The sequence below is a fragment of the Acipenser ruthenus genome, chromosome 8 (assembly GCF_902713425.1).
Source record: "Acipenser ruthenus chromosome 8, fAciRut3.2 maternal haplotype, whole genome shotgun sequence".
Classification (NCBI taxonomy): Eukaryota; Metazoa; Chordata; class Actinopteri; order Acipenseriformes; family Acipenseridae; genus Acipenser; species Acipenser ruthenus.
The window spans coordinates 36,830,777-36,843,032 of NC_081196.1; the positions used below are offsets into that span (position 1 = coordinate 36,830,777).

General features: G+C 36.3%; 1 protein-coding gene across 5 annotated transcripts in view; it reads left to right on the forward strand.

The window, feature by feature from the left end:
- The window catches only part of LOC117407003 (nucleoside diphosphate kinase 7-like), a 78,099-nt gene that overhangs the window by 10,941 nt on the left and 54,902 nt on the right, over positions 1-12,256 (forward strand). For 4 of the 5 annotated variants that reach the window (XR_009329369.1, XM_059028886.1, XM_059028887.1 and 1 more), the window contains exons 3-7: positions 799-965; positions 2,454-2,564; positions 3,086-3,136; positions 3,789-3,996; positions 5,242-5,344. Coding sequence is in view for 4 of the 5 variants with exons in the window: in XM_059028886.1 (XP_058884869.1) it covers positions 799-965; positions 2,454-2,564; positions 3,086-3,136; positions 3,789-3,996; positions 5,242-5,344 (640 nt within the window). In the remaining variant the exon portion in view is untranslated. The remainder of the gene's footprint in view (positions 1-798; positions 966-2,453; positions 2,565-3,085; positions 3,137-3,788; positions 3,997-5,241; positions 5,345-12,256) is intronic. The other variant, XM_059028889.1, reaches the window with a different exon arrangement.

The following is a 12,256-nucleotide window of genomic DNA, read 5'->3' on the forward strand; positions in this document are numbered from 1 at the left end:
AGATGTTAAATCAATGTCCTATTGTAAGTGACTCTGCATATAATGCACAGTTCACAGCCTACCTATGTAAAGTGCTTTGTGATGGTGGTCCACTATGAAAGGCACTATATAAAAATAAAGATATTATTATTATATATTGTATTTAGATTTAGTATAGCCCCACAGATGCAAGCAATGTATTTTGTGGCATTATTGGTGGACACATGAGCAATCCAAATAAGTAACCACTCGTCTGGGATGCTTAATCAGATCACTCGGATCATCCTTCAGTATCCCCATATAGTAGGATGTAGTAAATAGGCTTTGTGTCATTCTATTGATTACCATGCTTACCAGCTGAGGCTCGTAGGTTATTTTTGTTGACCACTATATACTGTACATTAGGTGTTAAAAAGTTTGTTTCTTCCAATATTCTCAAAGTTTCCACACTATGTATTGCAAACCTTTCCTAGGGTATAAACATGGTTTCTTGTTCTAGATTTGAACTGTTAAACACCATTCGAACACCCCAAATTACAAAAATGAAACCAGTATTTTATCTTAGTTAAGGTCAAATTGAGGTCCAAACGTATTAGTTATCTGTAAAACAGCTTTTCGCTTTTCCAACACAATGTCAAGCTAAATATGTGTATTGTACATATACATTATGTGGATTTGCAAATGTGTTATACTGGTAAGTCTATATACCGTAAAGCACACCATACAGTATATGTTAAAGAAACATAGAAGTATAACACCAGATCGTAAAAGGTTTTCAAATTGAAATTCAAACTGCCTTTCTTTGTTATCATTTCACAGTTTGACATGAAAAACCATCGTACCTTTTTAAGAAGGACAAAATATGACGATATAAACCTGCAAGATCTCTTTGTGGGCAACCGTTTGAACGTGTTTTCACGGCAGCTTCACTTAATAGAATATGGGGACCAGTACACAGCAAGCAAACTGGGCAGCAGGAAAGAAAAGTAAGGATTATTGTTTAAATGTTAACACCAAGCATTTTGTCACATAATCTTCAAATTACTTTTGCACCTCACAATAACTTGGGCTGCATAATGAAACACAGCAAGCCAAACTACTTATACCCACAATGTGTATAATGTTCATATTGGATTATAATAGTCAGTTCAGTGGTTCAAGTGTATCCTGTGAGTGACTGGTAGACCTGTGCCACACAACCTCTGATTTTTTTCACAGTCAAGATTTACTGTGGCTGTTTTCATTCAACTTTTGAATTTAATTTTCCAGTATTATTTTAGTGTTGATCACAGTATCACAGTACCACAGTTGTCAACTTGACCGATTTTTTATTTTTTTCCCCCCCTATTTAAAGAAAATTATCTAGTCTCAATTCAGTTAACTTTCAGATTTTAGGAAAATACAAATCATTTTATCATTGATTAATGTTTAAAGATAATAATTGATTCAGATGTTCTGTTCATTGCATGAATTTATATGATCTTTTTCTCTGCGAAAAAAGTTTATCGAATTGGGCTGTAGGTTTAATACGGTTAGGTATCCTTGTTTGTACATTTTGGTAGATCCACTGACCCTGCCATCATTGGAATGTTAACCCTTTTATATCCTTTATCACATAATTTAAGATACAGACTTACAGGGTTAAGTAAAGTGCTTGGGTTCAATTTACAGGTCATTTTTGTCATTCGATCGGATATTTTTGCCAAATTTGATAATTGGATTTTCATTATTAAATGTAAAAACAAATAAACAGAATGTTTTGACATTATGGCTACAGCTTATATTGAAAGGCGTAGTTTTTTAAGGTAACATTATTCCAGGCAGTATAATAGGGTTCATGTTATAGGGTAGTAGTATACAAGGTGGCTCAGCCATGCATGTTATCCATATAGATTTTATTATTCTAAAAATGACATTGATGTAAGATGAGTTCCAATGAATAAGTCACTACCCTGCTGATATGCAAGTTGAGCTGTGTTTAGTGCATGCTTTATTGTTGACAAGCTTTAATATTTTTGAAGGACATTGGGTGTGAATGGCAGCACATATGTTACATTAAAATTATTGTCTGCTGATGCTATCATCATTTTGCTTCAGCTCATGAGTTTTAAATTACATTATTTTCCTTTTGGTTAAATATTCAGGGATTGTGAATGTCGTGACTGGTCTTAATGGTTTTGGAAATTCATTTATTTTTCCTCACTGCTCTGTAACACAGAGTAATGTGTGCTGGAATGAGGATGACTCATGCACTGTAACTATATATGCAAACCTGATGCATACTAAATATTGATAAAAAATCTCGTATTCTTACCACACATCTGGGGTTTCCCAAAGGAATATTTAGCTTGTCTTAAGTTTATAAAAAATATACAAATATAGTTGTTTGATTTGTATATTGCACTTTTATTTATTTATTTATTTATTTATTTATTTATTTGTTTGTTTGTTTGTTTGTTTATTTTTTTATTAAGAACACTTGCTATGATCAAACCAGATGCTACTGACAAGTTAGGAACAATAATTCAATTGATCTATGATGCAGGCCTGACAGTAACCAAAGCAAAAATGACAGCTTTGTCACGGTAAGCAAGTTCACTAGAAAATTATTATTATTTTTTTTTTTGGACTGCTTTTCTTAGCTTAAGTGACTCTGAAATACCGTACAACCACAACTTACCATATGAAAACTAAATTATTAAATTACATGTTTAACAGCCTGTAGAACAATCAAACAATCTCTAAACCACATAGAGGGGCCCATTTAAATGGTATTTCTGGCAGGGCTGAGGTAGTTACTTGTTTGGCAGATGCTTTCTTCGACAAAAATGTAGAAATGAGTGTTTAAAAGAAATAGTGTAAAAAGAGATCACACATGGAATATTCTGGAGAACAGGCAGAACAGGCTGCTGCAGTTTTCTACCCTAATCTGTGTCCAGATGCCATTTGCAAGTGCATATTATGTATGTGAGTAAATTCTTTTGTAAGCCTGTGATTTCTTTATTTTATTATTATTTATTTATTGTCTGCTGAAGGTGATAAGCATTGCAAAAGCTTTAAGGTGTACTTTGTTATTCATTAACCATAATTAAGGTTTGCTTTGCAGGAAGGAGGCCTTGGACTTCTATGCAGAACATCAGTCAAAGTCTTTCTTCAAGTGAGTGTTTCCTGGGTTAATATTTGACCTTTTATAGGAAAGCAGAGGACACAGTTTCAAGGAGCAACGAAAGCTACCAGCCATCAGCATTCCTGTGACATTGCTGTGACTTTGCAGTACTCTCAGACTACAGCCTGAGCAACACAACTGCAGCCTGACAACATTATTATGAAATGCTTTTTATATTTTTTATTTAGCCCAAAAGGATTTTCTTTTCATAATAAAATATGAAGAAACGGCAGTTCTGAGACATGGAACATGGCTTGTTTTTATCATGACAGCGAACAAAAGTGTATTGTGAATAGAGTATGCTTCTGTAGAGTGATCTATACAAATTAAATTCTGAAAATCTCATCTATAATGTGGTGTTCATTATTAATTGATTTCTTAACGTTCTTGTCACAAATACGTTTGACATGCTTTTCTATATTGTTATACACCAAGAAAGGGTTTGGCAGAAACTAAAAATGTGAATTGTAAGTAAGATCTGTTTCTTGAAAACTGGTTTTGTTAGAACAGAATGTTTCAACTTAAGCTACTCCATATTTAGTAATGGAAACCTCTGTGACATATAAGTCTGTTTATAAATTGGACTACATTTTCAGTTAATTAGACAGGCTAATAGTTCAATGGGTGTCCCTCATCCTTGCAGTAACCTTGTGCAGTTTATAACCTCTGGCCCGGTTGTTGCCATGGAGATCCTGGGAGATGAGGCTGTGACTGCCTGGAGAAGGCTCCTGGGGCCAACAGACTCGAGTGTGGCTCGAAACGAGGCGCCAGACAGTGTGCGGGCAAATTTTGGCACAGATGGCACCAAGAATGCTGGGCATGGTTCTGATTCACTCGCATCAGCAGCAAGAGTAAGTGTCTTGTTTGGAAAGATGCAGGGTATACATAATTGTTTTAATTCATTTTGTTTTGTATGGATATCAATAACCAATTTTGACACAGTTGTCCACATGACCAACAGCTTACATTAGAAAGATAAAACAGTGATCAGACACAGCCTACTCCTGATGACACTGTAGGTATTGTAAATGCAAAATTCTAATAGTAAAAGGTTTAATAGTAGATGCAATGTCAAATGCAGCTAAATCATTGAAAAAAGAAAACATTTTAGCTATTGCCTTTAAAATGGTGAAAAATCAGCTGGTTTCTCAAAGAAAATTGATTCCTGTTTTGAAGGACAGTTTCCTTGTGTAGAAGATTCAGATATCAAATATTTGTGTAGCTTTTATTATTGTTAACCAAGGAAAGCCCAGCTGAGGTGCAGTGAGCTCCTGCCTCTATCTGTGTTATTCAGCTGAGAGCACTGAATCACAGATATTAAATGTGTTGCTCAAGGTCACAGAGTGAGTCTGCGGCTGAGATGAATCCAGGATTTCCCAGCTCTAAGCTCTTTTGCTCTAAGCATAAGACCACGCTCGCTAATAAAACAGTTTTGTGTGATATATATATATAAAAGCTTGGGTGTAAGCAGAACTCTGTATAATGAAGCTGTTATGTAGTATTTATAGACATTCTTCCCTTATTCTATCACAGTCCTCATCATTTTATGCATGTTGCATACTGATACAGGCCGCAACAAATCTAAGTAATAGTGTAGTAATTTTGCTTACATGTTCGCTATGCTTTATTGTGCTAGCCTATGCTTGACCAAGCTTTTACCATATTTGGCAATGCTTTGCCAGCTCCTGGATCTGTGGTATGCACGTGCCTATACATTCTAGGATGCCTTTTATTGTCTAGTTTTTATATTGCTCACCATTTTTCTAGAGATGAAGAACAGAACTAAACATAGGACAGGATTTTCAAAAGTTTGTAAATGATAATTCCAGTGTTTAATCAAGAAATCGGTATGTAGCATTGATTTTGGCATTTTCAGGCGGTCATTGTGCCTATTTTGTTAGTAAATAATAGTCCTAATTTGATTTCTGAAATTGCTGATATTCATGAAACGGTTCTAGGCGTACAGCAATACAGTGTAAAACCAATATAAAATTGTATTTTATTAACAAAAACACTAAAAGCTTTATGTATCAGGCCCACCATTTTAGGCTTTTAATATTAACATATAGTTCCTTTTTTTCTTGTTTTTTGTGTAGGAGCTGGAGTTTTTCTTCCCATCAACTGGTCGTGGCCCATCTAATACTGCGAAATATAGTGACTGCACTTGTTGCCTTATTAAGCCTCATGCCATTACAGAAGGTATGTAGTACTTCGACATTTATCGACTTGGTTAATGTGCACTTACTGATTTACTAGTTTGAAATGACAGAGAGGTTCATAGAAAAAAGCTGTGTACATAATACAGTATCAAGACAGGAACTTGTAGCTGTCTCTTTACCCCAGAAACCCAGTCATACGATTGAATTATGACAGCCACATTTAAATCAGAGGTCAGTGTCAAGGTCACCAACACAGTTTGCACATATGAAGTCACAACCTCAAATGGTGTTTTGTAATATTACTGCCACAAAAGGGTGCCCCAATCGAACTTGACCTACAAAGTATAAATTGTATATCTCATCCTGTAGTCATACTGACAGATTTTGTAGTATATGAAGTCATCATCTGAAATGGCTTATGCGATATCGGTAGTTGAAATGGCTGTGGCAACCATATACATATTATTAGTACTGTTTTAAAATCTTGGAATAGGTCTAACAGTTCTTAAGCTGAGAAACCATATGAAATTGCCAAAGAGGTATAGCTTGTAGCACTATTATTATTATTTTAAATCATAAAATGTCTTTTTAAAATAGATTTTTTTTAAATGCGACAGTGGGGTGTTCTAGAACAAATAATACGAGGAGTGGTGATTTAGCCCTTTCATGATTACAAGTTACAGATAACTAGTCTGTGACTTGAATATTTATGGATTTCTTGTAGCTGAAGATGGTTGAAAGGCTGACATCTTTCCTTTATGACTCACGCTGGAGGTACCACAGCGTTCTTGCACATTACAGGTTTCTTGGAAATTATAAACTCTTGTATCTTTAGTAATGTTTAACAGCAGCCAGTTGCAACCTGTGGTGCCATCTTTTAATAACTAGCTCATTTTAACCTGTGATAACGACATTTGGTGACAAAACAGCCTGCAGTTCTAGCCTCTGATGTAGCACTGCTACATGAATTGAAAGTCGCTGTTATTACTTAGGGAATTCTGTGTGCGTCACACCTTCGAAAGAAAATGGTAATGATGCGAATGAACTCTGTATTTATACTGTACCACTGAACATCTATGCAGTATTTGGTATCTGTCGTTAGAGTTGGCGACACTGTCTCTAACCTGTCACTTCTAGGCCCTGGATTCGATTCTAGTCTGGGGTACTTGAACAAAATCACATCTGGTTGATAGACTTCCACTTGTACACTTTCCGGAAGGAAAATGTAATTGGGTGGATGGATGTTGTGGTGTCCAGGCACAGAATGGCTGTCGAGCTCCATCCCAGAGGTTGCTAAAGGACAGTGTTCATGCATCCTATAAGAGAATAATGGTTGTGTTAAAAGCTCCCGAGTGGCCCAGAGCTGTGTGGTCCTCCGACACTGTAGCTGTGAAGGTAGCTGCATGGCGGGCCTGCAGAGTGAAAAGAAGTGGACGGCTGATAGCACACGTTTCGGAGGACGCATGTGCTCGTCTTCGTCTCTCCTGAGTCAGCGCAGGGGTTGCAATGGTGAGCCAGTCTTAAAAGAAAAAAAATAAATAAATAAAAATAAAAATGGGCATTTCAAATTGGGGAGAAAATGGGGTAAAAAAAAATAAATTTTGGCGATTCCAAATTTAAGGAAAAAAAAAAGTCGTCTTCGACATCAGCACAGGTATCCTTTTAAAAAGATGCATATAGATTTTCCTGTCATCATGTTGTGTTTTTTTTTATGAGTATGTGAAGATCATTTCATGCTTCAGCATTATTGCACTGTATCTTATTTCAAAGAATGAGACTGCTCTGTGCACATTTACCTTGTCGCTATGCAAGGTGACCTCTGAAATGTATTGAGCAATGTGATACAGAATGATCACAGAAGCCATCTACAAATATTCTGAGTTAGTGTCATAGTAATCAGACATGAAAATAGCTTTTTCTGCAACTGCAATCTAAGTAAGTATAAAGGTCAGACATGCCTAGATTAGTTTTTCTCTTGAACTTCTCTTTAACATGTGTATTTTAAGCTGTATTATGTGAACCATTACTGGTTGTGAGGATATTTATATTAAAATGCTGATAAACCTCAGTTTGTTTGTTTGTTAGTTTGTTCTCCAGTTGCTACAGAATGAATAATACTGTACATTCTAAGCTGGATCCTTATTTGACCTTCTTGCGAGAGAAAGGGTAAGGTGTAGACAGAGCAGCCTGCAACAGGATCAAACTAATGTCAGCAGCATTTTGTAGCCTTGGTAATCATTTATTCTTAAGCTTCTAGTTATAATGCTAATAATGGACTTATTTGGAATTATGCCAAGTTACAAACCAGTGCCTTTTGAAGCACACATAGTCAAATTTTTTTTTCAAGTTCATAGATATGCCAGATTGCGGCAAGAGCAATAAAACTTGGCAGATAGGAACTGTGGACCATGGAGATCAGGATGGTATGTTTGGCCCCGAATTTGCGTCATAGAGACGCGGTCATATCATGTGTACAGCTGCTCAAAATTACCACAACTGCACTTAACATTGACCATTATTATGTTAGGTGCCAACTATACTGGCCTTTAACTTGTTGTTGCTACCTGTCAAGTCTCAGTGCTCTATGGCACATCCATTCTCCCTGGCCATATCTATTAACTGGTGGGGCGAATGTATGTGTGAATATAATTTATTAGAGGGGTGCTGTTATAGTACCTCCATGCCACCTTAGTTATTTGAAATCGTGGATTCACAGTATTTAATTTTTTATTAAATTAGGTTATTGGTGCTTTTCCCCATCTGTATCCTGTTCTCTAGTTGGTCTGTGAGAATGTAAAAGTTTACTAATAGGTTTGTGCTGGGGTTTTTGAAATGACATTACAGTACAGTATTTTACTGTCAAATCTACCACTGCATTTAAACATCTGTTGCTTGCTTTCTTTCAGTTGCGATGCAAATCTCAGTTTTTTTAATGAGATTTGCATCCATCACTGCGCAAGGCAATCCCCCTCCCTCTACATGCATATCGCACAATACCACTGCTGTACTCAGTATGTAGTCAATGAATGTGTATTCACTTTATTAAAACACATTTTCACTAACAGAGAACACAAAAAATATCTGTACAATGCAGTCACGCGTCTTTCTTTTTCCTGCCATGTCAACACACATAAGCTGCACGACTTGCTTTTTTTCTACTGGGAGTCGCTGTGGACCAGGGATTACACTGCGCATGCTGTGCACATGCCTAATCACGTGAGATGTGAGAAAATTCAAATTCAGAAACAGCTTTATTGGTTGTACACGTCATTGCATTTGATGCAGTATCGTATTACATGCACTCAGTTTGCTCCGAAATTTTTCTTATAAGTGGATTGCTTGATTCTTACAAGCAGAGTATTTTACATTGGTTAGTTTAGGAATGATTTGGTCCCAGTGGTTTTGATCACTATATGCAGTTGATTCTTATATCAGTAATTCCTATAAACGGAGTGCACTGTAGTTCTAATTATCAGCATCATAAAATATACAAAGTAGCAAAGAACAATGCCATCTGAAGTGCTAACCTTTAATCTTGAACGCACTGTAAACTCTCCACCCTAGACCAAAGTCCTTTATTTTAATAGGTTCACTTAAATTACTGTAGTTCATTTACAGATTTCCCCTTTTATGCAGTCACAATGCATTTCAAAATTGTGGTTGCCTTGATTGCTGATCAACTCCTGACAGGAATAAAGAAACAGCTGTTGCTAGGCAGCAGGAACCCCATATCCTAGCAACAGTGGTACCTGCAGTGGGAACATGACGCAGTGATCAAAGGCATGTGACACGTGGTGCAACTGAGAGAGTTTTGTGTGTGTCTGGCAGGTTTGGAGGGCGTAGAGGACAGATGAAGGTGTAATGGAGGAGTAACCGAAGCATGATCCAAGATGCATTTTGTGTATCTTTTGAATGCAGGAAAGGTTCCAGGAAACTGATTATATAAATAAACAGAGCTTACTTAGCAAATATATATATTTAGCAGTATTTTGCACTCCCTCTCTCGCTCACATTCTCACTCTCACACAGAGCTATGAATAATTAAAAAATGTTTATGTCTACACAGCTTTGGTATGACCTTACTCACTGTTCTCTGTATGTAGCTATATGTGATTCCTTCTATAGACATCCCATTTGAAAGAGATGTATTCTGATTTACAGTATACTCCAAAAGGCGGACACTAAACCAAGTGGTTTGTAGCAAACTCGCCTCTAATTGCTTAATTCTTTAAAGGGATGCTTTTACAGGTCAAGAGTGGCAGAGCAAATCATTAACCTATGATGGCCCAACGAAGTTGAATTTCTACACACACACTGTACAGATGTGATCTGCAGTACCACCTATAAAGTTAACCCTTTGCGGTCCATTTATTCAGCGCCTGTCACATTTCACATGCGCTGTTTATTTTACTTGTGCTGTTTAAAAGTAATTTTATTCATAGTAAAATGGGTTTAAAATGCACTGCATATGAACAGGACACTCAGTACTGCATCTCCAGCCCTGCCCCACTCCTTGTTTGCTGTATTTCACATATCTCTTCATAGTAGTGCATACTGATAAATCATCTCCTGATCTCATGTTTTATCACCAAACTCCTCAATAATGGTATCCAAGTCATTATTTTATTACTATAACATCTCAAAAAACATTAGCAAATGACCATGATTCTTTGAGCGCTGGATACGGAAGCAGCTATCTTGTTTGTTTATGTCCGTGTTATGTCTGTGGTGAAGGGACTATTATTATTATTTATTTATTTATTTATTTCTTAGCCGACACCCTTATCCAGGGCGACTTACAAGATATCACATTATTTTTCACATTATATCACATTATGTTTAGATACAGTTACCCATTTATACAGTTGGGTTTTTACTGGAGCAATCTAGGTAAAGTACCTTGCTCAAGGGTACAGCAGCAGTGTCCCCCACCTGGGATTGAACCCACGACCCTCCGGTTAAGAGTCCAGAGCCCTTACCACTACACCACACTGCTGCCCAGTATAAAAAATACAGAGATCTACATTGGTAAACTTAAGTTCACTGGACAAGATTTATCTTGACCTAGTCTGTTACTGCTGCCACTACTTCTAATTCAAATGAAACAGTGGCATATAGGGTGCTTTGTGTTATAAAAACTAACATGTAAAACAGAGCACGCTGTTGAGGATTTAAATATAGTTAGATATTCATTGTATTATTATTATTATTATTATTATTATTTTTTATGCATATATGACGCAAAAAGCCATGTTATTTGTATTTTATTATTGTTTGGTCGGACGAGCGAGATGCCGTCTGCCATGGTATTGTTTTGTATTACATAATAAACCTGTGCAGAATGTGACCGAGGGTCACCAATATAAAAGACCTGCAGTTTGGCTGCACGGTGATGAGTGTGTTCGAGAGGAGGAACAAGACGGGTGGTGAAGGAAAGTAAAACTTTAAAGTGAATAGAAAACAATTGCTAAAACGTGCTGGGTCTACACCATCACAATACTTACTTGTTTGTTTGTTTGTTTGGCCAACATGCCCTTTTTTTTTTGAGTGTCTTGTTTTGTTAAAGCTGTTTATTTTCTTGTTTAATAAAAAGCTGAGTGCTGTAGTTTGCCCCGCCCTGCCGCCATCTGTGTCACAGGCCATTTTCAATACTTTCATCCTGAAGCCTTTTTGTGGGGTCATTAAATCAGACAGTAAAGTAGGTACACAGTAGCAGAGCTCCATACAGAAATTCAGTTAAATTCTGAGCACACCTAAGCAATTTGAAAGTGATATCTCTTCTACTTTAGAAGGAACATGCACTTAAAAATCACTCACAAATTTGACAATTGGACAATTTTTCAATTTTAAGGCCCTCAGCAACTTATAAATACTAAAGCCAGGGTACTTATTTTGCATGAATTCTACAGAAGACCTACCTGGCTATCTGTACAAAAGCATTCATAAATATCTAAATATCATTTTTAGATCCTCAAAATTGCTCCAAAATGAGAAGCATTTCAAGTATGACTACCCCCCCCCCCCCCCCACACACACACACACACACAGAAAAGGGGGTGTATCTCAGCAAATCTTCATCATTCAGCTTAAATATTTGGCCTGGTTTCATACCTGAATTTTATCTTCCACTACACAAAATATAAGCAAATTCAAAATCTTGAGGTGGGAAGCTCTGGTTGAGTTGACACGGAATGACCCATATGTTTTAGAAATACAAAAGGAAAGCAGGTTTATACGTTTGAAAATGGCAAAAGTTTGTAATTTTACTCAGTCCACTTAAGATTAAAATGTACACCCGATATAACTAGCCCTTCACAACTTATTTAAGGGATTTCATCTTTTGTATATAGGAAAACAGTGCTTACATGAGGCGGTATCTATAGTGATTAATGTCACCAGACATTAAGCTACCTAGTTTACATCGGTAGGCCAAGCCTTAATTTTTCATTTACAAGCAGAACGTACAAATGAGATTGCGATATGTTAATAAGCGCCTAATCTTTATTAAAGCTATAATGAAAAATAAAGTATTTTATGGACACACTTTATTATAATCATTATGCATAAGTGCATTTACATTAATAAAGATATGTTGCTTCTTCTTTTAAATGAAAAAGTAAGACATACGATTTAAAAAGCCCATTTAGTTGTTTCACAGAAAGAATATATATAAATTAAATACATTTTACTACTAACACGTTTCTCAGTTGTGTTTGAGATACAAGAATGGCTTAACAGATATCAGTTGGATTGTTAAAGGAGAGTAGAAAAGTTGGGGCAAAACACAATTAAAGATTATTATTACAATTTAGGGACTGAAAGTATGGTTAGATATTTTGAGTTACTGTAGCTTTTTTACAATTGCATTAATTTCACTAACACTCGCTACTTCTTTCCAACCACATGATAAACTCTTAACACAGTGTGACAGAGACAAAATGATTATTGGTGA